The 27270-nt window shown below is 31.0% G+C and overlaps 2 protein-coding genes across 3 annotated transcripts; both read left to right on the top strand.

Moving 5' to 3' along the window:
* The first annotated feature begins 281 nt into the window (after window positions 1–281).
* Window positions 282–6789, top strand: LOC134713854 (uncharacterized). The gene is made up of 6 exons (XM_063575133.1): window positions 282–398; window positions 2122–2186; window positions 2832–3021; window positions 3579–3649; window positions 4997–5093; window positions 6271–6789. The coding sequence occupies exons 2-6, from the start codon at window positions 2132–2134 to the stop codon at window positions 6332–6334; spliced, it is 477 nt and encodes a 158-aa protein (XP_063431203.1). The 5' UTR covers window positions 282–398; window positions 2122–2131; the 3' UTR covers window positions 6335–6789.
* Window positions 6790–9052: 2263 nt separating this feature from the next.
* On the top strand, window positions 9053–19322 carry LOC134713855 (uncharacterized). Of its 2 annotated transcripts, none has more exons than XM_063575134.1 (6): window positions 9053–9154; window positions 9549–9622; window positions 10249–10429; window positions 10920–10990; window positions 16024–16123; window positions 18946–19322. In XM_063575134.1, exons 2-6 carry the CDS (start codon window positions 9559–9561, stop codon window positions 19088–19090), a joined length of 561 nt encoding a protein of 186 aa, XP_063431204.1. In that variant the 5' UTR covers window positions 9053–9154; window positions 9549–9558; the 3' UTR covers window positions 19091–19322. The 2 variants fall into 2 exon arrangements, with proteins under 2 accessions (XP_063431204.1, XP_063431205.1); XM_063575135.1 differs by having other exon boundaries at window positions 9077–9143.
* The last annotated feature ends 7948 nt before the right edge of the window (window positions 19323–27270 follow it).

Below are 27270 nucleotides of genomic sequence, written 5' to 3' on the forward strand. Positions count from 1 at the left end.
ATTATGCCTATTGTGATAATACCGAAAACATGGAAGTGGCTATTTTTTTTAATCGAAATCCAGACTTACACTGAAATATGGATGTCCTAATCCACTTTATTAGTTGACTGTTTTATATGCCTTTATATGAATGCAAGAATAATTGTCGATCGTAAATAAAAGGAAATATAATGCGGCATTTAAAATCATATTGTGTTACTAAAAATGTAAAGTTAACCTACTTTTGTAATGGTAGACATTTAAAATACGTGGTTTTTGCATCTTGCATTATTTAACACGGATCTTTAAACAGAAGGATTGGAATTTAAGAAAAATACACTTCTTCTTGGAAGTCATGCACTACCGATTACCTTTATCATTTGGGAGGGTAGGAATAGTTGCTGATCGAAACTTTTGAGGTAAGTGCAATAGAAATGACACATGCGATGCTTCTTGCGGCATCGAACCACAAGACACACAAAAAAATAAAAAAATAAAAAAAAATAAAATCTGCATATATTTCTTTTTTGTTCATTTTTATTTACAAGATGAAAGATGTGAAACCACATTCTACAGAATAAGACACACATTATATACATCAAATAATACTGTAAGATCGATTAAGTTATACTGATATAATACGATATATGCATTACAATCTACATACTAGTAAAACATGTTCGACTCTTAACATTGAAAAAGAAAAATTATTGAATGCTACGCGTTTTGATTGGTGGCATTTGATTGCCATTGAAATATTTTGTTCATCTATAATGGTTATTTTTTTTTGTATTTTGGTTTTTGTTGTTATCTTTATTATAATGTTTAAATTATGAAACTTCAAGTACAGATACATGTATATGATTTTTTGAAAAGACACCAATGAACTTTATTTGGCCTGTTAACGTTTTTGGATTGGAGCGTCACTGATGAGTCTTTTTTAGACGAAACGCGCGTCTGGCTGGCGTATTTACAAAATTTAGTCCTGATATCTATGATGAGTTTATTTACAACCACTGGGTCGATGCCACTTATGGTGGAGATTTATTTCCCCGAGGATATCACCAGCCAAGTAGCCAGCACGTTTGTTGTGCTGACATGAATTATCATTGATATGGTTATATTTATAAATTAACTGTTTACAAACTTTTGAATTTTTAAAATACTAAGGCTTTTCTACCTCAGGCATATATTACCTTAGCTGTATTTGGCAAAACATAGGAATTTTGGTTCGCAATGCTCTTCAACTCCGTACTTTATTTGGTCTTTAAATTTTTTGGATTGGAGCGTCACTGATGAGTCTTTTGTAGACGAACCGCGCGTCTGGCGTATATACAAAATTTAGTATCTATGATGAGTTTACTTGCACTTTCACTGAGTATGCTATGTTTTGCAATTGGAAAAATATTAATCAGAAATCGTACAAATGATACGATAGTAGAAAACGTGACAAAGAACTGGTTTCTTAGAATAAGACTGAGAAGTTGCTTCAACAATCTCTTTCAAGAACCTCGCAGTGAATTCATGAATTCCTTTGAAATAGACAAAGCGACATTTAGTCTGCTCATTGGTGGAGTGGAACGACAAATCGAAATAAAAAAAATAAAATCATTGATCATTTTATTTCTTTACATCAATTTTCTTTAACTCGTTATTTGCATTTTTCTGCCATGATGTTGCAAGTTTGTCATCGATGTATGAGTTTGAATATCCATTTGTGTTTCCCCGTTTTCTCTTTTTTTTAAGATAATCCTTCTTTTCTTTCCATTTTGTGTTGTTTTTTTTTTTTTGTAAAAACCAACAAACTGCAAGTTATCATTGTCAAAGTTCATTCAAAATTCAAGAAAAATAGGTTGCGATTCGATTCCATCATTTTGTTTGACGATTGTCACTTAAAAATCTGGGTCAAAGAAAACTTTGATTTTGACAATTGGCCGTTGATATGTTAACTTTGAAGGGTAGAGAAAACATTTTTCAGGGAAAATGGATGCTATTTAGATTGAACGAAGTCTTCAAACCCAAATACTGAAAATATAATTATGATCATTCAGTTTATATTCTAATTGAAGCTTCAGCTTTACATTTTTGAAAGATGCAGAACCATATATTTCATTATCTAAAACAATTGTTTTTAAATTTTAGAGAAGCAAAGATGTCATTATTGACCAACCTTTTCACAGTCTGCAGTCTGCTGTTTGTATATACAGGTAACTTTACGTTTGTATGTCGGCAGCCAAACATTCGATGAGTCAAAAAGTCTTATACACCTCGAGTTCATATTTAATATCATGCAAAGACTCTAAAAGACAATTGCCGTTATACATTACAACTAATTTCATCTTCACGATTCTAAACAGTTCATTAACATTTTGATATTTTATTTGCACACAGAACAAACAGTTAAAGAATGTGGTATTAATATTTTATAAGAGGGGTGTATCCGGATCTTCATTTAGATTTGATTTAAATCTGCAATTTTCCTTAATTATTTCAATTGCTGGGTGTCAAGTTGGAAAACCGTACATCGTTTAAATAATCTTTATTGCTTTCAGTTTTAATAATCTGGTGGAAAAGATATCTTGTATAATAAATCTGTTTAAAACATTTTGATGTATCATTTATTGAAATGTGTTAAATGATATTGTAAACAATGCATAACAAAACCCATACTAATCCTGTTTTAATCTCCTACAAATACATTTGTGCTCTGTTTCATAAGTGAAACTTATGCGATAAAGTTCATTTCTTATCTAAAACTCTCTATTATTTCATACGATCAACTACCATGATTAATATAATGCTTCAAATATGATAGTCTTTAATAATTTTGTGAATTATATTGTGCATTATAGGTGTCATAGTTGGATGCATTAGAAAGTCTGACAATTCAAATCCTAGCAAAATAGACAACGAAGAAAACAACCAAATAATTCTTGAAAATTATAGACTTAGTTGTTCGGATAACGAGACAAAAGCGTTATCATGTTTAAATGGAGGATCTTGTTTTGTTGTATATGTAGAAGACAGAATAGTGAAATGTGCGTGAGTATCTTAGTTGATAACCTGTCCACAAACCAATACAATTCGAAAATAAACCTGATGAATGAAAAACGGTGTATTGTGAGATGGTAAGGATAAGTTTTAACTCATTTTCCATCATCAATCCTTGTTAGATTTCATGCCTTATCAATTATAAGTAGGAAAATGATGTTCAGAAGTTGTCATTTGTTGATGTGTTTCATAAGTGTTTCTCGTTCTTTTTTATGTTGGTTTTCCAGTTTGAATGGGTTTACACTAGTCCGTTTTGGGCCTTTTATAGCTTGTTGTTCGGTGTGAGCCAAGAAGCTATGTTGAAGACCGTTCTTTGACCCATATAGTTTACTTTTTAAAGTGTGACTCGGATGGAGAATTGTCTCATTGGCACTCATATGACATTTTCTAGACACCTAATTGTAAAGCGTAAATGAATGACAATCAAATCTTTGAAATGCAATAGATGTATAAACCCATATATCTGGTTATGTAAACCAATGTGAAGTGTATATCAATGTATTATCTGCTAGTAAGGATTTATGTTAAAGCAACGTTTCTTGTTTCAGATGTTCAAATAAATATATTGGTAAACGATGTGAAATGATAGACCCGGAAATCATATTTCGTCAATCTGAAAGTAAGCTTTATATTTGATTTATTTTAAAGAAATGGAAAGATACCAGAAGGACATAAAAAAAGACATACAGATAAACGATAGTAAACAAAACACAATATATAGAAATCTAAACACTAAGCAACACAAACCCGTGACAAAGACTGGGGGTGATCTCAGGTGCCCTGGAAGGGTAAGCAGATCCTGCTGCACATTTAGCACCCACCCTGTGTTGCATTTTAGTAAAAACATAATAAGTGTAATTATGTCACAATCGTGAAAGGGACCAGGATTGTAGTTACGACATTTGGAACCTATCCGCTATCATCTGTGAATCGGACAATCCATAACGGATAACGGATTATCTGTAAAATTTACGACGATATGATTTTTAACTTTACATTTTAAAATCTCTTGGTTGAATAACTTCATTGTAAGCAGCAATCTGGCAGTAACTGTCGTGTATAGATCAACACAAATCTTTTAGAATTAACACGGCAATATTTATTTTGGGTTTTCTGATTCTCTCCCATGTCATTCGGGTCACAGTATCACCCATCCTTAAAAGAAACACTATTTTCTTGCTAAAACCAAGAATGTAACAAGAAAATAAAATTTAGTGGCAATTAGGTTCAGCATTTGTATTCAATTACTTATTACTAGTAATTAGCATCATTCAGGAAAGTATAATAAAAACACAATAAACCATTATACAGTAGATCATTATAAAAACCCTTAAGGATCAATATGTATATGATTGATATTATCTACACATTAAAAGATATGTTGGGTCTAAGTCAGCTTCTCAGCGTTAACAAAGAAATATGGACGACCTTATGAAAAGTATATGATCACTTAGGTCTTCTTAAAACCGGGATTTAAACCCTTGCCTAAGAGAGGCGTGCGTTTAATTGTAAACAAGTTTGCAGATACGCCAACAGCATGGGAGTGTTGAATCAAATGCACCGTGAAAAGGAATGCCATACTGCCTCTATTAAATAACCTTTCAACAACTCCTTGAGCGGTCAGTATATGGCCCTTTTGTAAGTCAAAACGTCTATTCATACCAAAACTTACCCTCATCGTTCCATGCCCAGAGCCAGTCCGAATTTCTGTGACCTTCAGTCCGGACGGTCTATAATACAACACCTCCCCATTGTATTTATTGTTAATTTGTTTCTTTCTCAACATGTACGAAATATTTGCCAGTTATTGTTCAGCAACCAACAATTACTCAATCAGTAAATTAAATTTTACACTTAACCGTCCTATGTAAAACAGTGTTTAATACTTGTATATTAAACAGGAACTACCAACAATATCTGCCATGAAAACCATTATTTGTCATCTATGAACATTTTGTCTTTTTAGATGAAGGGAAAGACGCCAGAAATGGATTCATTATTGGTTTTATAGTAATAATCATCTTATTACTCATTGCTCTTTTTGTACTTATATATTTAAAGAGGTAAGTCTGATAATATAAATCTTCAACAGGGATGCATACAGATACTTATATGGAAAGATCATTACTACATTGTGTAATATTGTTACTTTTTAACATAGTATAACCAGATCTTATTTGAACATTCGCCTGTTGATTCTGTGTTCTGAAAAAAACCCGTTATCTAATTAAGAGACATAGTTTAAGCCGAAAACATTATCGTTCAAAATATAGCATGTGGGAAATCCTTAAACATTGATTTGTTTTAGATAAGGAGATGTTGTATGATTGCTAATAATACAATAATGAACGTAAGTTGATGCAGTAGTGAGACATTGCCGAGCTATTTACGTTGACCGCAGCTTAAATTGACATTTTCTATATAAATAAAACGGTTACTATTTCGGCCGTCGTTCTTTATTAAAGAATGAAGCAACACTATTCAAGTTTCATGCGTCCGTAGCAAAAAACTTTAAAACGTTTAAAGCTGAAAGCCAATGATGCTTGTGGAGAGCTGTCTCCTTAGTAATCATAACATATTATCTTTTTTTATCAAAGCATTTTGCTGTAAGTATATTTGGTGTGCAGTAATGTAGAAAAACATAGTATGAGAATTACCAATCTTATCAGATAAAATATAAATAAAAAAAGGTAAAAAAAAGAAAATCATGACATTAAATTGGTATTTAGGGTTGAACAGGAAGCATTTTTTTTTAACTAATCGTCTAGGTCAAATCTAAGTCATGGATGGCTACTTTAGTATTTGCACTAAATAAGGGCCCCATATCTGTTTTGATTGTCGTACTCCTTAATCTTCCACACACAAGATTTAAGGAAGATTAAAGAAATCAAATTAAAAAAATGGATTCGAATCTTAGATTCAACGATAATACTTCTAATTCAAGCATATAAGTTTTTATACCTTTTTTTTTAAACTTCATTATCATTGAAGGCTTTGGTGTTATTTTAAACTAATTTATTCCAAAAAAGACACCTAAAATTTAAATACATTGCATTGATTATAACATATGAAATCATCTCCGAGGTCAAGCGGCCGATAAAACCCTTTTTTTACTGTATAAAATAACAGAACACGCTGGAGTGTGAATAAGTCATCTTTGCAAATACATAAACCAATTGATAAACTTGATGAAGAATTGAGAGACATACTCAGAATACATTGTGTGTGTTTCTTTTGCAGATGCAATCAAAACGAAATAACAGATTTTCAGAAACTTTCAGAATTGGGAAGGCGAACAGTATAAAAAGATTCTGTATCAATTCGTTCTATAAAACAAATGGAACAAACACTTCAACTTGATGTTAATACCAGGAAAGATTGTTTTGTTTCAATAGCGTGTGCTGATAATTTTAGCTTAAATGTGACAATTGTTATAGAATTGACGAACTCAGCAACGTTTTCATTTCCAGACATGGAATACCTTAATTGTATTTGTCACAACTTTTCGTTATTTCCGGTTTTTAATACTCTTCAACTTCGTATTTGATTAGCCTCTCTGGCTAATTTTATTCGAGCGTCTTGGTGAGTCACAAATAGATAAAACATGACTTCTGGTGACTAGAGTACCAAATTAATGTCCTGTATCGTTGATGAGCTTTACTACCAGTGTGTCAATACCAGTGTCAATAAATGATTTGTCCATACAGTAGTCAGCACATTGATATATTTATTTTCTGTAAATTAAAGTATAAAATAGAATGTTTCATAAATGTGACCTACCGAATCGGACTATGTTTCGGATTTGTTATACTATGAGCAACACGACGGGTGCCACATGTCGAGCAGAATCAGGTGTAAATCAGTGGTTGTTGTTTGTTGCTGTATATCACTTGTATGACAAATTCTATTATGTTGACAACGATGCGTGAACAAAACCATAGACACAATAGGTAAAAATGTCCAAAATAGGGGTATAACAGTCAACATGGTGTTATCATTTTAATCACTATAAAAACAAACAATAGACCAAAAAGCACAAAAAGCATTCATGCTCCTTATTTTATATGTGTAATTTCTGTATTTGATTAAGAATTTAAAACTGTATGTCATTGCTTAAGATGGTGTACGGTACAGCCAAACACAATAAGAACGAGTAAAAATTAGTTTAAAAAGGCTTAACCCATTAGAAGGATACAATTAGAAATACATCTTACAAAAACAGAGTTGGAGGTAGCCGGGTACTTGTATATCCCAACAATAAAAAACACTATGTACTGATCTGAGAGTACTAGCAGTTACTGACAGCTAGTGCAAAGCCACTAACAACTAACATAAAAAGCATGCATCTAAGACTAAATTATCAATAAGTACACATTCAACTTCCAATGGATTGAGTGTAAAAACGTTATAAACAGTCAGAGAAACACATGAACTTATGTGTTCATTATCGATAAAAAAAATAACAGTTAAATCATAGGGATAGTATACAAATTATCGTAAAAAAATATATAGCGTCCTAGGTGTTTTTTTTTTTATTAACCTTCATCATAAACGCGCAAAGCCTTATATTTTAGAGACAAGGTCATATAATCGAGACATGAGAATAGCTAAATGAGATTTAGTGCTTTGGCTCAAAGCTGCCTTTCTGTAATAATTAAGCTAACTTGTCATTTCATACAACATTCATAAATTTTTGTATTCTAAATTTTGCAATTTTTTTAAACAACTTTGAACAAAAGCAGTAAAAGTAATTTAGCTTCTTCAAATGTCTCGGTTATATTTTATTTTGTAAGCGCAATCGGAACTTTATTTTAGGAATTTTCTTGTCGTGAATCTAGTTAATGTTCTAATTTATCCCATTATGATTCTTACATCTACCCTGTCCACGGTTTGCACCGTCACCTATGATTTAGATGTGAGACACACATATTGTATTAAGGACGCACCGATGGTACATTGTCTTTGAATTTCATAAGGCATAAAACTTAAGTCATAACCCATGTACATATGTCGTCCATTCATCAGTCATTCCGAGACGAAAATATACATGATGGACAGATGATAGTCGTCAAGTGGCACTTATATTGTAAAGTACATGAATATTGGGACAAAATATATTAATGTGATATGAACATAAAATTACTTTGTAGGTACGAGTCTTAGTTTTTGTTGTCATTTGAATGTTATAATTAACATTGACATTGAAGCGGGAGGTTTGGCATGCCGACACACTAGGTTCAACCCACCATTTTTCTCTTCAAATGCCCTGTACCAAGTCAGGGAAATGGCCATTGTTACTTTATAGTTCGTTTCTGTGTGTGTTACATTTTAATGTTGTGTCGTAGTTCTCTTATATTTGATGCGTTTCCCTCAGTTTTAGTTTGTAACTCGGATTTGTTTTTTCTCGATCGATTTAGGAATTTCGAACAGCAGTATACTACTGTTGCCTTTACTTGTTACTTGACTACTGTTATTAACTTTTCACGATCGTTCGTCTCGATTTGCCAAATAATGCTTTTACTACAGTTGCACTTTTTACATAGACTTAATGACACGACATAGAAAACTAAACTAAATAATATGCAACACGAACCCCACCAAAAACTAGGGATGATCTCAGGTGCCCCGGAAGGGTAAGCAGATCCTGCTCCACATGTGGCACTCGTCGTAATACTCATATTATATTTTTCAAATGATGCATGTTAGTATAGAATGCACAGATATTTTAAAATAAATTTCGGGATAATTTGCCAAATGTATTCGTGAAAAGATACAAAATTTTAAAACCTCACCGGAAAATGGAAGTCTTTGTCGGTTAACCATTTCAGCTATTTTTGTCCAATGTTCTGCGAACACTTTTATGAATGAAATAACTTTTGAAGCGTAAGTAAAGGGAAACATTTGCGGTATTTTGAACAGGTACGTGTGTCTTTAAATAGGAATTTGACCTACAATGATAATTGTTCACATTTAAAATAATTATTGATCTATTCAATGCACCCATTCAAATTATAACCGGATGTGTAAATAGAAACTGTTGGAATTACCGGAATAAATACTGCGCAAAACTACACTTATTAGCCAATTCATTATTTGGTAAGGGAGGGATGGTGGTAAGTTAAAGGTAAGAAAAAGGAAAAAGAAAACGTATGCTTGATCTGATATGCATTTAATGCAGGTGTGAACGCAATAGTACACAGAAAAAACATGCGATAGTTTCTCCGTCCGCGTACATGGCTTTGTTCTTCCCAAATCATTCTGAATGCTTTGTTAAAACTGAATACATTATAGACGTATTCACAAAAGCTAGATTATTTTGCATATTGGTAATTAATAAGATGTGCTAAAAAATACATATTAAGAATTAACATTTTGTATTAAAAAGAGAATGTGTTCAAATACAAAGCAATTAATTTATATCTAACATATATTTTTTAATTTAACCATGGTTTTTTTTTTGTTTGTATTTTGATTATTTTTTTAAAACTTGTCCTGTCATTACATAATTATAATTTCAGGGAAGCAAATATGTCATTAGTGAAATTCCTGTTTCAATTTTCCAGTTTGCTGTTTGTATCTACCGGTTACGTTAGTAAGTCATTAAGACATTTATCTATATTACAAGAACAATTTCATCATATTGCTTTTTTTTAAAAGCAATTATATAAAGAATAAACAAAGCTCGAGTTTACTTTCAATTTAATGTAGATATACTAAAAAGATTGTCATTTAACATAACTTATTGCATCTGTGTGGTCTTACATTTTGATTATATTATTTTTTCTAAATACTATTAAATAAAAGAAAAAAATGTATCCAGATATTCATATGTCTTCGTTTTAAATATACAATCATCTTTTGTTTCTTTTACCTATGGTTGTCTAGTTTGAACACATTACGTCATTTTAATCAATCATTTACATTAATCCTGTCGACGCATCATTTCAGAGTCCATGCTAGTCCATGAGTGTTTGTTACCTTGATGTCTCTCTCCCTTACCAATTTACAAGAATGATACATATATAAATCACTGTCGCCTTAATTTAAACATATAGTTTTGTATACAAGTTAACAATTTGTTTGCAAAATGTTCAGTTTGATCATCAAACTTTGGTTAAACTACTTGTAAAAACACCCATACAAATTCTTTGTTATACAAACTTTGCTGTATATCAATCTTTGTGAAATTATGTCTTACGACTTTTATATATTTTATAGAAGGTTGCCTTAGAAGTTCAGGAAATTCAAACATTGACAAACTGACATACAAAGTAAATAACCAAACAATTCCCGAAAACCATAGACTAGAATGTACAGAGAATGAGACACGAACATTAGCATGTTTGAATGGAGGATCATGCTTTGCTGTATATGTAGAAGACAGAGTAGTAGAATGTGCGTAAGTACACGAATATACTCATCATAGTTATGTTTTTGTGTGTTTTTTTTTAAAATTAAACAAACAAACAAAAAAGGAGAAAATTCTAAATTCAAAGGAGCTTGATTTCTTCAATTTGAAGATGAAAGCGAGTTGATCTTAAAAACTATTGTTAGTTAAGGATAAGTTTCATCTAATTTGCGATCATGTGTCTTAGGAAGATTTATGCACAAAGAAGTTGTAAATCTTACAGCAGTCAAAACCAGTTAAAATAAGGACGGAAGATACCGTCAAGGGACAGTCAAACTCATAAATCAGAAATAAACTGACAACGCCTGGCTAAAAATGAAAGAATACAAACAAACAGTAGAACACATGAAACAAAATAGAAAACTAAAGAATAAGCAGCACGAACCCCACCAAAAACTGGGGGTGATTTCCTTTTAACTATTCGGAAACCAATGTGAAAAGTACTTTTTTAATTCATAGTTAACAATTTTTCTTGTTTCAGATGTTTAAATAAATATATTGGTAACCGTTGTGAAATGATAGACCCGGAAATTATATTTGATCAATTAGCAAGTAAGCTTTATATCACACATTCTGCAATATCGTTTATGGAGTTTAAGAAGAATATCAAATATTACATTTTGAATACTACTAACAAAGACACGGACATAATTATGTGTAAGGTTGTTATGTCCCCTCCCATGAATTTTGGGAAACATTACTGTATATATGTATAAAGAAAAATCACAAAAATACTGAACTCATAAGAAAATTCAAAGTCCCTCATCAAATGACCAAACCAAATGACAAAACACATCAAACGAATGGAAAACAACTGTCATATTCCTGACTTGGTGCAGGCATTTTCAAATGTAATAAGTGGTTGATTGGAACTGGTTTAATAGCGCTAAACCTCTCACTTATATAAGTCGCATAAAATTCCGTAATATATACAATGATGCGTGAACAAAACAGACATAATAAACAAAAAAGGTCAAAATATGGGTACATCAGTCATCACAATCTAAAAACCAACAATCATTTACAAAACGGTACAAAAGTATCTGTCAATCAAAAAACATTTATTGCTTCGCGTGTCTGACGTCAGAAAATGTAAACGTCAAATATGAAAAACATTTGTTGTTCAATCGTTATTCAAAACAATTATAATTTCACATTGGGAATGGTGGTATAATGATAAAAGATAGCCTATAAGTTATAGTGAACATATTACGGGTAGCATTTCTTTTTAAATCATTTGCAACATTGCTATGTATTTGATCATGTTTAATCATTCAGTAAAGTAAAAGTAACGACTTTGAAAATTATTAATCAATTAATCAATTGAATACCATTAAACAATGAAATAAAGTGATTTTTATGTGTCAGTTACCCAACAACGTAAACAATCGAGATAACTTAAGCAGGTAGTTTGCACATTGTGTCAGGTGTTCACAAAAAACGCTGCTGGATAACTCGGACTAAAACAAAGTCGTACTATAACAAAATCGGACTATAACTAACTCGGACTATAACAAACTCGGCCTACCATTATTCATATGCAGAAATATATTGAACCAACTCGGACTACGATTAGAAGATTGTTTTTTTTACCGATATAAAAAAATTCTTATATATTAAAATTATATACGAATTTATGAGATTATAATGAATATTTTTGAATAAAAAAGATCGTATATAGAAATGATTGATATTTGTTATATGTGTTGAATAAGATATGTTTAAATGAGGGTAATTAACTTATACTTGAAGAAATGTTATTGTGATCTATGATGTTTATTGACAAAAGAAATGCTAATGATTGGCGTGTGTTCGTGTTTTTATTGTATTTAATCCTTGGTGTTTATGATTAGTAAATAAACAAAGACAAATTTGATTGACAGTAAATGGCTTCTTAACAATTTCACTAATCTGTAATTGATTCAGCAATTGAAAAGTAATTATATTCAAATGTGCTATGTATGCTTTAAGTGTGCTTTGACAATGACCATTCATATCTGCATGCTTTCAGTCTTAAAAATGATGACTTTAAAATGTGCTTGTGTTTTATATATGCCTCATATTTTTCATAAGAAATATTAGAGATTATTGAATGACGAAATCATTGTTATGTTTTAATTGTTTGTTGACATGAACATCTACTGAAATAAAATTTGTAAACCCTATGTTTTCTTTATTCTTAAAAATAGTATTACATTGTACAGATAAATCACACCAAGAGACCACCATACAAAATATGATCAGAAACCAGAAATGTTACAATTCACTGAATTGTCTTACAATAATTAACACAAGATTTGTAATAATAACAAAAAAAACTGAAGTCCAGTTATAGCCAATACAAGACAAGACACTTTTAATTGGACATTTAGTTCCCAATTTCGTGTAATAACAGGTACTTGGGTGATTAGATAGGTGTCAACAGTACATGTGCCAGTTGTTTGTTTAACCTATGGTGATTAAAAAGGTGTCAACTATACCTGAGACTACTATAACTATAGTAGTCTCAGACTATACACGTGGCATGATGTCATAATCAATTAAGATATGCATATAATAACAATTTATTCTGAGAGGGACATTATTAAAATTAATACTACAAAGACAAATCAGTGGTAAATTTTCAATATACAATGTACAGTGTATGTAAAGTGCGGATCCTAAAATATCATTTTTACTGTATATGCCATAAATGTCTACTGTAGAATGATAAATAAACAGACGAACTTTTTTTAATTTTTGAAGAAAATCAAGAAAATTAGTTAAAATGTATATGTTCAGAAATACATAATACTAATAAAACAAAGTATAAAGAGATGCGAGCGGGGTTTTATCGCATCTAAAGCCATCCAGTTGTTAAATATATACCAAAATAGGTGAATATTTAGGACATTTCACGAACAGATCGTGCAGGTGCTTTATAACTAACAGGTTAGATGTTGTTGCAGTAAAAAATATTCATTTTAATACAATTATTAAAGTTGTATAACGTAGAATATGTTTTGTCATTCAGTTTCTTCATATTTAACTAAATTCCACTATGATGATTTCGTAATGCTAGTCATGTTTACTGTCGAATAATGATACTATTCTTTCATTTTCACTGTGGAGCGAATCATTATTATTGTATATGCGGTGCATTTTCACTGTATAATTTTATTTTATTTTATCTATTACAGCTCATTTCTTTTAGCATGTAGAGCAAGACTTTAGTTGATTTGCTTGCTTTTTTTTTTATTTGATAATCATTATGATAACACCCAATTTAATTCAAATATTAAAAATACAGGTTAAACTATGCCTATTCATATTGTTTAAAAATGTCAATCTTATTTACAAAGTTTGTATAAACAATTATACAAACAAAGCAAGCCAACCAAAGTCTTGCTTTACGTGCATTAGGAAATTAGCTGTAAAGCCTTAATTTAGCCGACTTGCTCAAACAATAGATAAAGTAAGAGAAAGATTTGATCAAACTTAACTTACGGAGGAAAGTTTGGTTTTAAAACACTCTAATAAATTCAATAGAAATAACATTAATTTCAAATGTATTCCATTTAGTTTCTTATAAAGCTTATAGGGATCTTTATCCTTATTTGTTTTATCCATTTCCATGACATTTCACCACTAATTACGTACATCTTGATATAGATTGCACCTTTGTTTTCCCGTTTAAAAGGTTTTACACTGGAGCCCTTTATAACTTGCTGTTCGGTGTGAGCCAAGACTCCATGTTGAAGACCGTATTTTGACGTATAATGGTCTACTTTTATAAATTGTGACTCGGATGGAGAGTTGTCTCATTGTCACATACGACATCTATATATGGCTCAAAAACGAAACGAGACGGGATAAAAATGGATAAAAGAATCTACGCTACTTTTTTAATATATTTATAATGGGATTAATATGAGTCAAAATAGAGTAAAATAGTGGGTCGCATTTGGGTATAAGCGTCACGCCGGATTGCCGATTTTTTGCAAGCGTGACCGGTGAAAGTCAAATGATTGTGTATTGAAAAACGGGAAATGAAGTCTAGCGGGACAAGGATAAAAATTAGAACTGCATAGTATAAGCGGGTTACGGGAATCTGACAAAACAATAAGCTGAATACGGGAATCTGACAAAACAGCAAGCGGGATCCGGGATCAGAACCCCCCAATGAGACCCAAGAATAAGATATTTTTGTATATTCATCCTATTGTTGCAGTCATGCCTTGAAGAACAAATGTATCCGATGCATGCATTTTTTTTTTTTATTTTTGGTCCCTTTTTCAATTTTGTGGGGTTCAAATTTATAGACAAAAGTCCTTTAATATAGATATTTGGAATTCTTTGACATGCTGAATCTAACCGTGTATCTAGTTTGGGGATTTCTTTTGCCTAGTTGCTGAAATAGCCCACATAGAGTTCCAAAGGGTGTAAAATCAACAAAAATGAATTGTAGCATGCATTTCGCGTACAATAACCCAAATGTGCATGGTTTTACCTCTGCGGTAGTATCCATTCGCGGATCTACAATTTTTCTTAAGTAGGGGCCCACTGACTGCCTAAGAGGGCCCGCTGCTGTCACCTTCCAGTGATTCCCTATATAAGTTAAAATCAAGGAGAAACGTAATCTGAAGAATACAATATGACATTTTGAGAATCGCTTTTGTTACAAGTTTGAAAAGCTATATATTTGATGAAGAATGAATGAGGAGTTTGTATTTCAATTTGAAAATACATGTTTCATAAATCCTAAAGTCATCAACTAAGGTTTTTTTCATTTGTTGCAAGTGCATTTATCACATAATTCTACAATGAAAATTCCTCGCATCTTTGAAAATTCTACATTAATAATGACTGCACTAACAGTGATAATTCATCGCATCTAAAGTTAAAATGGATCGCTTTCAATAATCGATATGCTATATTATGATGCTTTTATAACACTTATTTGAACTTTAATGCTATGTTTGTATATTATAAAGACATATCACAATGAAAATATGTTAAAACTTAACTTAAAATCCTTTAACTTGATATTTTCAAAACGTAAACAAATACAGTTTTCCCATGATCCTTTATTCTACAATAGACATACCCGCATATAACAGTAAAAATGAACTAGCTGGATTCGCACTTTATATACACTGATGTATGAATATCAAAAAGATTTTTTTTTTGTTTTTTTATTTTTAAATTTATCTTGTTAACGTATTTTTTTTATCCCCTTCAAAATGTTCAAAAATAAATTATTTAATAAATTGAAGATAAAAATTCATTTTGAATTAAGAATTGAAACTTAATTTCCAATAACAACAACAACCAACATTATACTTATATTCTTCTAGTAGTCCGAGTTTGGTATAGTCCGAGTTTGTTATAGTCCGATTTTGGGAGGCCGAGTTTGTTATAGTCCGATTTTGTTATAGTCCGATTTTGTTATAGGCCGAGATATCATGGATTCACAAAAAAGACTATGATCTCAATTAATCGACCCATGTGTGAAAAAAGTTTTGTTTACATACTAAAAAGGAATTATCAGACAAATCTGCCATGCATATGATTTTTTGTTTTTTAATATTTTTTCTATCAAACAGGAGAGAAAGAAGTTAGAATTGGATTCATTTCCGGTTTTACAGCTTTAATCATCTTATTAGTTATCGTAATTCTGATACTTATATGGTGTAAAATAAGAAGGTAAGTTTGGATTTTCTAAGTTTGGTAATAAGCATTGCAATGCCAATGTTTTTTTAATTACCTGCCGCAAAGATTTTGAAATTTCTTTTTTTTTCTTCAAAACTAAATTAGATGATATATAAGAGAGACTCAAAATTGTATAAAAAAACCAAACACTGGATCGTTCCGAAAAGCGTAAATTTGATGAAGTCACGGAAATATCAATTTAAAAAGGATATAATTTACATTTAAATTTACCTGTAATACTATAAAATTAAATTTCAACACCTTGAAACTGTCTTTACATGGTAAGTGAGCTATCATTCATAAATTAATTTGAAAAACTAGCAGTCAATACTACTTATATTTCTTTGTGGCAGAGAAAAATATAAAAACGCCTTGCGTTTCATATTCGGACATTATTTCGCTGAAAAGCTCAAATGCATCAAAGAACACATGGGTAACATTTAAAAAGATAAAAAATTGACGACATGATAATTCTTAATCTTATCTTTTAAGTATTAAAAAAGAACGGTAATCATAACTTTTTAATTCAAACATTGTGCACATCAAGATTCTGTTCAATGAAGGATATAAAACTGCAGGTACTGTGAAGAAGCCGACAAGAAATATTTCCGTTCGTAGGTTACGATCATTTATTTTAACCGTTGTAGACAATTTTGACAGGAATGTAAAAAAAAACACACCCCGACAACAATAAGGTTATGACGAGAAACACTGAAATCAGCTCTACACTATGTGCCTCAACTCGCTTGAGACGTATTTGCACGGTCAAAGATCTTTAGATTTCAGAATAGTAGTAGTCATCTGCAAATATACCGATCGGGACATGTTGACTATGCATGAAATGCCAGAGATGCTGACATATCGACAAAATCAGTACCTCGCGTTTAAAGTATTTTTTTTATATAGTGATTAGTATGTTCGTAATGTATTATTGAAAATGAACACCCTTGATAAAACTAGATTGCTTCTAATTTCGTCTAAATATACAATCTAGTTTGTAACTTTGACTACCCTAGCATTGTTCCAAATTTGTTAATAACACATATTCGAGATCCAAAACAGCCTTTAAAGCATTCGCAAGTTATGAATCGATTACGACAGGCACACTTGTTTGCACACAGATAATAGTTATTAAAGGTACAAGGATTATAATTTAGTAATAGATAAACTCATCATAGATACCAGGAACAAAATTTTATACTCACACCAGACGCGAGATTCGTCCTAAATAGACTCATCAGTGACGCTCGAATCAAAACAATGTTTTAAAGGCCAAATAGAGTACAAAGATGAAGAGCATTGAGGACAGACATACAGACAGAGGGTGTGCAGACGGAAGTCTTTAAACATATAAAGAGGCTTATTTGTATTTAATTTTGGAATCTAAACGAAAAGAACGTTGTCAAGTTTTAAACACTTACTTTATATCTTTGTGTAAAAGAGTTAACATTGTGGAAAGAATAAAAATGTTGAAGTATGCTTTTAGTATCTTTGTCAAGATATTCGAAAAACTAATTTATAACTGTCATTTCGATTTTTCCTTAATACTCTCATAACTTTTTTTATTCAGTTGTTTATATATAGCTTATATATTATATAAATTGATTCTGTAGTGTACAATACATTTTCATTTAAGAATTGAATGCTTCTTTTTGTAAATTTATTGGTCTGTAAAAGCGTTGACCGAAGTACATTTTGTATGAAGTGCGGCTTTTACAACCCTATGAAATTACAAAAAGAAGCATAAAAAATACTTATTAATACATTTTTTAGCTAGGATCATGCAAACACGATTTCGTTGAAGTTTATCGTTAATTTACCTGTGCACTTTATTGAGAAACCTCGTGTCATCATGGATGTTTCATTTCATTGTGTAATGAATGTTAATTTCAGAAGGACGCGAGATTGCTGTTAGTCAATCAAACTAACATATTATAATGAAACATACATGCAATGTTATTATTTCAGAATTTATACAACAACCAACAATATATTGAATATTTGAAACATGGATATCACGAAGTTTTAGAATTAGCTGATAACTATAAAAAAATATAGGGGGAGGGTGTTTCATGGTGGCTCATCAAGAGTGATTTGAACACCTGTGATATAAATTTCTCAGTCTTCAGGTTATTTTGTTAAGCTACCTTTAGGTGTAATACTACCATTGCTTTTCTCCTATTAGTGAACTTTTCAAAAAAATTGTGCAGAAATGATCTTTTGTCAAGTAAGGAAATACTTGGCATGAGTAGATATTTATCCGGTCCAGTACTTTAGACAAAATGTCACATCACATTTCATTATATATAAGAAAATAATCATCACTAGAATGTCCACCCCTTCTGTACAAGCTTTAGTAACCATGTCACCTTTAGTTCTCATAATAATCTATAAAAGCACCAAATTAAAAAATGGTGCTTTGAAAAATCTAAGATATGATCATGACTTAGGTTTTGTTTACTGTGATGAAATGTGTTATTAGTTTCCTACAACTGTCGAATCTAAGGGAATATTTAAGCTAATTACATTCGTGACAATGATTATTGACTAACACTTATTTACTCCAATTTGTAAATGTTTCGACCCTTTTATGCGCGTTATTCAGTGTGCAGCCATTTTTTTTTATGTTATTTCTTCATAGAAAGAAAAAAATATTACAGTAATTTCTTAAATGTCATAGGAAGATCTTGATTGTAAATTGAAAATGTATAACACCATAATGAAATTAAAAAAAGTGAGAGCAACATACATGTTTTCCGAATTCCTTGGAGTTCAGTAATGTTGTGATTTTACTTTTTGTTGTTTTATTTTAACAGAAGAAAGAAACCAAAAAATAGCAAAAGTAAAAGTTATGAGGAAGTAGGTCAGAGCGATCCAAAAGAGCCGGTAAAGAAATTAGAAGTTGAAGCAAACAAAAATGTAGAACAGCCAGATAAATTTCCTGACGAACCCGTTGATTAAATAGAACCAGCGAATGCGATATAAACTGTTTTTTTAACGAATGGAAATAGCTTGAAGCAATACCACTTTTATTCGTAAAGATTGCTTTGTTAGCGAGCGCTGATTATTCTAGCTTTAAAGCGGCACAGGATAAAATAAAACCAACATTCATTTTCTTCCAAAGACATTGTCGTAATTCTTTACATATTTTATATTTCATGGATACAAAGATTATGAAAAATAAAGCCACAAAAACACTAAATGCATTGAATATGACTGAAACAATACTGTGAGTAGAAAATGTTAAAAAAAATTTGAATAAGTTGTTAATTTTTGACATACCTCCATTATAAATACAGAAATTGGGAATAAATATCGGAAAAATTATTATAGATACCATGATTGATATTTTGTACGCCAGGGAAAAAACAAAACACGGGTAAAACACAAATGAAATGCAAAAAGTAGCTCAGCTAAGTTTAGGATAAAGAAGTTATGAAATAAGTTTAGTTAACGTCGAGATTGCCGGTTCGCCATGTATCACAGGAAGGGTTGATTATATTTTCTCACCATTTTTATTTACCTTGTCAGTTTTAAACTAGCGGCGTACTACGGTACATGATATATAAGGCATGGCGATGTTATATATATATATATATATATATACGTACGTCTGAGCCAGTGACAACTCTACAACAGATTCATCCATCGAATCACCAGCAGTGATGGTGATACATGGCTGTTTACATTATGTATATACAACTCGTCTAAACATCAACCCAACAATGTAAGATCTGTAAATTTGCTTTCGCAAATTTTTGGTTCTTCCCTCGCCGGGATTCGAAATAATGCTACTGAGATATCGTGACACCAAATCGTGAATCAAATACAAAATGCAGTACAATACAAAAAAAAACAAAAAACTACGAGTTTACGCTTTCAAAGAGTTTTTTTTTATAACTAACATTCATGAAATACACTCCAAGTCATAATATTTGAATGCCAATATTGAGCAAGACCAAAATCACATGCGTAGCTATAATAACAAAAGGATCAGACGTACTAAAGCTAAGTTCATCTTTTATTAACCTGCCTCAGGGAGACAGAACTTTATTTTCACAATAATTCATAAATCAATAATAATATCTAAAAAAAAAATAATTAGAAAACAACACTTAATAAATCCCAAGCGTCCGAAGCGCTTTTCTGGATTAACCATCACCAAGAAATATCTAAGCCTAATATTTGATAAATAACAAAAACGATATAAAGATAATCTGACACACTTACAACCGAGCTAAAAAAGTAGAATCACAAAAATACTGAACTCAGAGGAAAATCAATTCGGAAAGTCCATAATCACATGGCAAAATCAAATAACAAAAAGAAAATGGAAAAGAACTGTCATATTCCTGACTTGGTACAGGTATTTTCAAATGTAGAAAATGGTGGATTAAACCTGGTTCTATAGCGCAATATGATACACGAACAGCAATATCGATCCAGTGCTAAAAATTGAAAACAATACGATAAAAATTAGTTTCCAAAACGTTTCCTTGATTTACATTCCTCATAAACGCCTAAGGTCAAATATTTCAACGCCAATAATTATAAGAAACGAAACATGCAAAGAGCGTAATGACAAAAAGGAACCATAACACAACAGTCTTATCAAACACAGATGTGATAAATACAAATAAAAATAAGCAAACTATTTAGAAGATACCATACTGTTGATGATACTTTATAATTTGTTTAGTTCTTTCATCATGAAGAGTGATGATTGCTATGTCCATGTGTACAAAAGGGTACCTAAAATGTTTTTCGTGCTTACAATATAAATAATATAGTCATTGATAAATTATAGGATCAAATTAATTGTTATGTCACCTGTGTATGTTAAGCTTCTCTTTCAAAGGATTTTAGATTGTGTTGATTAGAATCGGGCTCTGCAAAAGAAGGTTTTAGAAAGCATTTGAACAGAGTAAGGGGCAGAAATTTCCATATGTGTATGCAAAACCTAAAAAAAGGACAATTATGACAAGAAACGAAATACTACGAAAACAATGTACAAAACACCACATGAAATACAAGACATTATTTCTACGATCGAATCCGGTATTTAGTATAAATTAAGACTGTGTAGAACTGATGTAACATTCATTTTTTTTTTAACAAAAAAGCAAAATACAACAATTTTGTATAAATTTACAAAGAATAGTTAACATGACCCTTAAATAGCGCTCTCAACGCAAATAGAAAAAAAAGAGAAAAATAAGGGACAGAACAAAAATAACACGAAAATGAATAGAAAAAACGAACTAATCCATTTACGTGACCTTATCATGTGTTCCTGCGGCCATGTTGTGGATAGTTTTTATCATAAAGCAAACATTTGATGATGCATTCAGTAATAACATGATTGATAAAAGTAATGCCACTAATTGATCAATTATATACAAATTATAATTGTTTTTGCTGAGTAAGTTTGAACAGCAATTTTACACTCATAAATGATGATGCATTGCAGAGAACTAACATCTATTTGACTGAAATTATGACGTCTATTAAATGATGAGTTTTAATAAGGTATCTAACATGTGAACAATATATGATTCTTTGCACAATAGTCAACATTACAATTATTTAACATGAAATACAAATATGGGTCAAAGTGTCATAATTGTTTAAGCTAGACTTTAAACGGTCTGAAATTTTAGAAAGACAATACATATCAAATCGCAATAGTGTAACACTTAAAAAGTTAAGTATAGAATGTTACTTTCAATCTATAAATTCCTTTCAGAAAACACGATGCTAAGAGGGCACTTGAAAGTTTACATAAATGTATTTTGCACTTATATTGAAAACTTTCCATATAAACTAATCTAAAGCATCAGGTAGCTACTTCTAAGTAGCATGTGTTCATCTTAATTTTCTTTTCCTTAATAAAAAATAAATTAAATATTTATACATTTTTTCATTAGAGACAATAGAAAATATTCAGCCGGAAAATTTATCGTTAATATTAGTAAGATATTATTAGATCCTATTCATTAAGACGCAAAAATCTAAATATAGAATGTGGTAATTTATCGATATTTTGTTTCGAAAGTTGATAAAGAAACTAAATGATTTGAGGACATTGGGTAGCACGCTTGGATGTATGTTGCACTTGTAGTAAACAAATGAATAGGTAAATATCTTTAAGTAATACGTGTGGATGATAAGTCTTCATATGCTTTCTTTGTGATTAAATTAAAGTTAAAACAAAAACTCCCTGATCGCTTCAATGAAAATCAGATTCATCAATGGCGTCAAATCGAAGTAATAGAGTTTTCATGAGTTAACTATGAATTAAGGTTTTAAAGCCTCACATAGACTTGCTACATGTCCCTTCCTAATATTTTTTCTTCTTTTTTTCAATTTTGCCCCTTTAATAGTTTTACTGCTATAACTAGGAGATTACAATTATACTGACATCTGCAGGAAGAAGGCCTTTCTCCAAAGGCAATCAGTAGGCTAGCACTTATCAGTAAACATATAAATTAGTAAGAGAAAAATAATAGAAAGGGAATTGTAGCAAGTCTAAGCCTCACAATAAAAAGTGACTTTTCAGATCTGGTAAAAAAGTCTTATCAACGTATTAATAGTACATTTTTATTTTTGTTTTTAACTAAAAGTCTTATACAAATTAATCGAGTAAATATTTTTTCAGAGATTGTATAACCCAATCGAAAAAGAGAATCAACTCAGACATATTAAGCAAACTCTTTAGGAGATACCATACTGTTGATGATACTTTATAATTTGTTTCGTTTTTTCATCATGAAGAGTGAAAATTGTAATGGAAGTTCCATATGTACAAAAGGGTAACTCAAATGTTTTTCGTGCATAAAATATAAATAATATAGTCATTTTCTGAAAATATACTCCTAAGTATTGATAAATTATATGATCATTCAAAACACACATTTTTTGAAGTTTTACTTTTAATTCCGTAATTTGTTTGTATTTCAAATACACTTGTTTTTTTCCGTAATGTGCTTTTGTTGCCATACATGAGCTTCTCATGAAGAATAGAATAACCTAGTATAAACTTCAACTTCAAGTTAACCCGTTAAAAATAAACATATCATTTATTGAAAGCAATAATTTTGTATAATGATTATTTTATTTCAATTATACAACTACATTGAAGATTTTGTCCATATACTAGACTTTTATATGACTTTTATACTTATGTAATTCATGTTTATCATTGTTTGCATTGTGTTTTTACAACGGTTTTGTTTCTTTTTATTCTTTTCTATGATGAGGGCAACAAGGAGGACAGTTATATAGCTAACTGTGCAACCCTGTTGAAATAAAGTATTGTAATTGTTGTTGTTCCGCTGTTTAAATGGTGGTGTTCTCTCAGAAAATAAATCAAAGCTTGGTAACTATGATTAAGGAGTCGTTCTCATCAAACTCCATATTCCAGAGCTTGAGTTTTCTTGAATTAATTCAATTTTACTGTTATAGCTATTCTGCGCGGTTGCATATATGCTGCAAAAGAGGGACGAAAGATACCAAAGGGACAGCCAAGCTCATCAATCGGAAATAAACTGACAACGTCATGGCTAAATTTGAAAAGGACAAACAGACAAACAATAATACACATTACATAACATAACATATACAACTAAGGAAAAAACAAAACAAACCCCAACAAAAACTAGGGAAGATATCAGGTGCTCCGGAAGGGTAAGCAGATCCTGCTCCACACGTGACACCCGTCGTGTTGCTTAGGTAGCACTCCACAGTTAGAAAAAAAAAATGAGCCACAACATGTTTCATTATCTCCTATTCCGGGATTTCTAATACATTAACCTAACTGTTTGTGTTGAACATGTGCATATGTATGTAATCAGTATATGCCATAGATTTTGAAAAGAGTGAAAATTAGTTCCTTTTATGTCAATCCATGGCAACATTCTGCATTTATTTACCATAAAATATTGCAAAAAGGGGGGTGAACATGTCACATATTCTCCCAAAATTTGGATCAAACTAGAATTTCAATACCTTTGAGTGATACTTTTTTAGAAACTGTTTTTATAAATCTTCCTAATGATCAAATAAAAAATGGGTGTCTTTCGCCTCATTACTTTTCGTAAAATCCAATCACAAAGTTAGTGCGATAAAACGTTGGAAAAAAAACCATTACAATAATTGTCGGGCCAATGTATGGTAGGAACATGCAAATACGGACTGTCATACAGAAAACAGCCTATATTACATACATGACATAATTTTGATGTTCATATAAACCCAATACAAAGGCTATTTTAATACTCAGCTATCCAAAAATGAATTTTATTGCACACTAGCTCTCATATTTGAAAAATCCACAGTGCCCAAATTTCGAAACTACACACCAAACTGTGAAGTGCTACCATATGAGATGACAAATCCGGTAAATAGTATATTTCGTTAGGTCACATTGATGCAATGTTAGGGGATTGTAGTTACGACGTAAGGGACATATCCCATATCATTTGTGAAACGGTTAGTCCATACCGGTCAACCGTCTGTACAATTTACGAAGAGATGATTTTAACTTCACCATTTAAAAATCTTGAATAAATAGCTTCCTTGTGAGCAACAACCCTCTATCAAGAAAATCATGATAGGAAATGCAAGCACATATTGTATCAATTGGGAGATATATACACCTTATGCAGGTGCTGCTGGAATGTTGTTACTTAGAAATGGAAAGTTCAAAATAGGAAAGCTGAAATCATCTCTCTTGTCGTGAAGTTTTGTTTGTCATAACCCCAATCCCGTTCCTTTTGCCACGATTGTGACATCACAAAAAAGACTTAAAACCGGATTTGTAATTCCAAAATGAACGAAACAAATACAGTATGTACTTTAATGACAGCACAATGACAAATACAAAAACGACGAACACAATAACTAGTCCATACAACACTACATTGATAACTTAAGACGAACTCGCACCGACCCAATTTAAATCCGGGTAGAACTCATTTTGAAACTACAACTAATACGTTTTGTATGCTCCCTTGGGATTTCTGTTTTATTGGTTTTGGTTTGTATTAATAGCTTTGTATTTTTGGTGAGTTTATTTTTCATGACTCGAGGATTATGATAAATGTTGGTTTCCATTACAAGACTATAAAATCTGTATGCACTGAAGACTGAGCAAAACGATCCCAATCAAACAAAGGGCTGAAATCATGTGCTTCTGTATGGTAAGCATATTCTGATCTATGCACAAGATCTAGAACATTGTTCATAACGTTTAATTTCTCTTTAGCTGGAAAGCTAAAAACAGTTAGATTTCACATTAGTTACTCCTACTGGGTCATTAACAAGCATGGTTAAAATATGAATATGACGTAACCAGTTTGAATAAAGTCCAGATTTTAAATGATATTGTCTAAGCTTCCCTGATAATAGTTGATCCAAAAAACCTTTATGCACACACAACATGCACAATAATTATCTAGTGTTGATTTCATTTTAACATCAGAGGTCTTAAATATATATTTTTTTATATTTTCAAAAGATCAAAAGTAATTCAGAGTTTTAAATAGAGACAATGTAAATGTGATTTCTGCATATCTATAGAACAAGCAAGAATTAAAAGTGTTTGGTGAAGAAAGAAAAAAACGAAGTTCAACTTCCGGTTACATTTTAGTTTCGGTTAAAATGTCCTTATTAATTTCCTCAACTCAAAGGTCGTAAACATAATTTTCAGCTGATTGATGGACAAAAAAATAATGTAATAAATGTACAGGATTATAGCTCAACTTTAACAAATGACTGATGCTCTCAACGAATGCAGATATATTTTTAATTTTCAAACCAGTATTTCGATGACATAATTTAAGGTACGTAAAATAAAGGTTTTTGTTACATTATGAACAATATACATCATTTTCCAAATTGTACTGGCATTTATTTGGTTGTTGATTAACGAACTATGTATGCTTTTGTATTAAGAGTTCCCATGAAATCGTAAAATTACAAGAAAAGCATTGAAAAAGTCTTATATGCATACATGATAAGATTTTATTATTTTTTTCGTAAAACATATAATGCATAGATAATGCATGCCTTCTCCGTGATTGTTCTGCCATCGTTTTTTGTCAGTCCGTTGTTAGTTCTTTTTTTGACTTGTGAGTTTGAGTGTCTTTGTGGTATCTTTTATCTCTATGTTCCAAGTCAGAAATATGACACTTGTGTATTCATTCGTTTGATGTGTTTCAGCTTTTGATATTGCCATTAGGGACTTTCCTTCTGAATTTTCCACGGAATTCAATATGTTTGTGATTTATCTTATTGCCCTATTCCAATATCAACTAAATGATTGAAATTACCACGTGAGCTTCAAGATATATATATTATAAATATCTAGGAATAATTGGAAATTGAGACATGATTTTTACATATATTCCAAACAACCAAATAATGACGTTCACTCATAAAAAGAATACACAAGCTCAAATATTTAGCATTTCTTTAATCCAGCATACATCTAGAATGATCTGTAGACGTTGGTATTATATTGTGGTGGAGTCTTTTTAACTTTATATTTGAAAGCATACTTTTCTATACAAAGACATATGTAAGATGAAAATGTTTGATGTAAAACATTAAAAAAATGTGTGTTTTATTTTTAGAGCATCAAACATGCAAATAATGAGCCTAACCTGCCTGTTTTATAGTCTGCTATTTGTATACAGAGGTAATGTTACGTTATTAATCTGCTATGCGAGATATCAATATATTCTTAGTAAGAGTTTATAATATCGCTCGTATTTTACGAGGAAATATCTTCAAAGACACAAAAAGTATACATGCTTATACAAATTCAATGCAAAAGTTCTAAATGGAAACTGATATTAAACATATGAATCTATTAAACTTCGTACTTTATTTGGCCTTTTGAAAACTTTTTTTTAATTAGAGCGTCACTGATGAGTCTCTGGTAGACGAAACGCGCGTCTGGCGTGAATATAAAATTTAATCCAGGTATCTGTCATGAGTTTATTTACAACAACTGGGTCGAGGCCTCTGCTATTGGAGTTTTAATTCACCAGCCCAGTAGTCAGACTTTGGTGATAAATACTATTATCATTGATTTGGTCATATTTATAAATTAAAGTTTTACACAAAATTTTGATTCT

The sequence above is a fragment of the Mytilus trossulus genome, chromosome 4, assembly GCF_036588685.1.
Source record: "Mytilus trossulus isolate FHL-02 chromosome 4, PNRI_Mtr1.1.1.hap1, whole genome shotgun sequence".
Taxonomy (NCBI): domain Eukaryota; kingdom Metazoa; phylum Mollusca; class Bivalvia; order Mytilida; family Mytilidae; genus Mytilus; species Mytilus trossulus.

Coding starts and splice junctions, on each gene's coding strand:
- LOC134713854 (XM_063575133.1), top strand. CDS start 2,132: ATGTCATTATTGACCAACCTTTTCACAGTCTGCAGTCTGCTGTTTGTA. Junction 3,650..4,996: donor CATATTTCGTCAATCTGAAA/GTAAGCTTTATA, acceptor TTGTCTTTTTAG/ATGAAGGGAAAGACGCCAGA. Junction 5,094..6,270: donor GTACTTATATATTTAAAGAG/GTAAGTCTGATA, acceptor TTTCTTTTGCAG/ATGCAATCAAAACGAAATAA.
- LOC134713855 (XM_063575134.1), top strand. CDS start 9,559: ATGTCATTAGTGAAATTCCTGTTTCAATTTTCCAGTTTGCTGTTTGTA. Junction 10,991..16,023: donor TATATTTGATCAATTAGCAA/GTAAGCTTTATA, acceptor TCTATCAAACAG/GAGAGAAAGAAGTTAGAATT. Junction 16,124..18,945: donor ATATGGTGTAAAATAAGAAG/GTAAGTTTGGAT, acceptor TTATTTTAACAG/AAGAAAGAAACCAAAAAATA.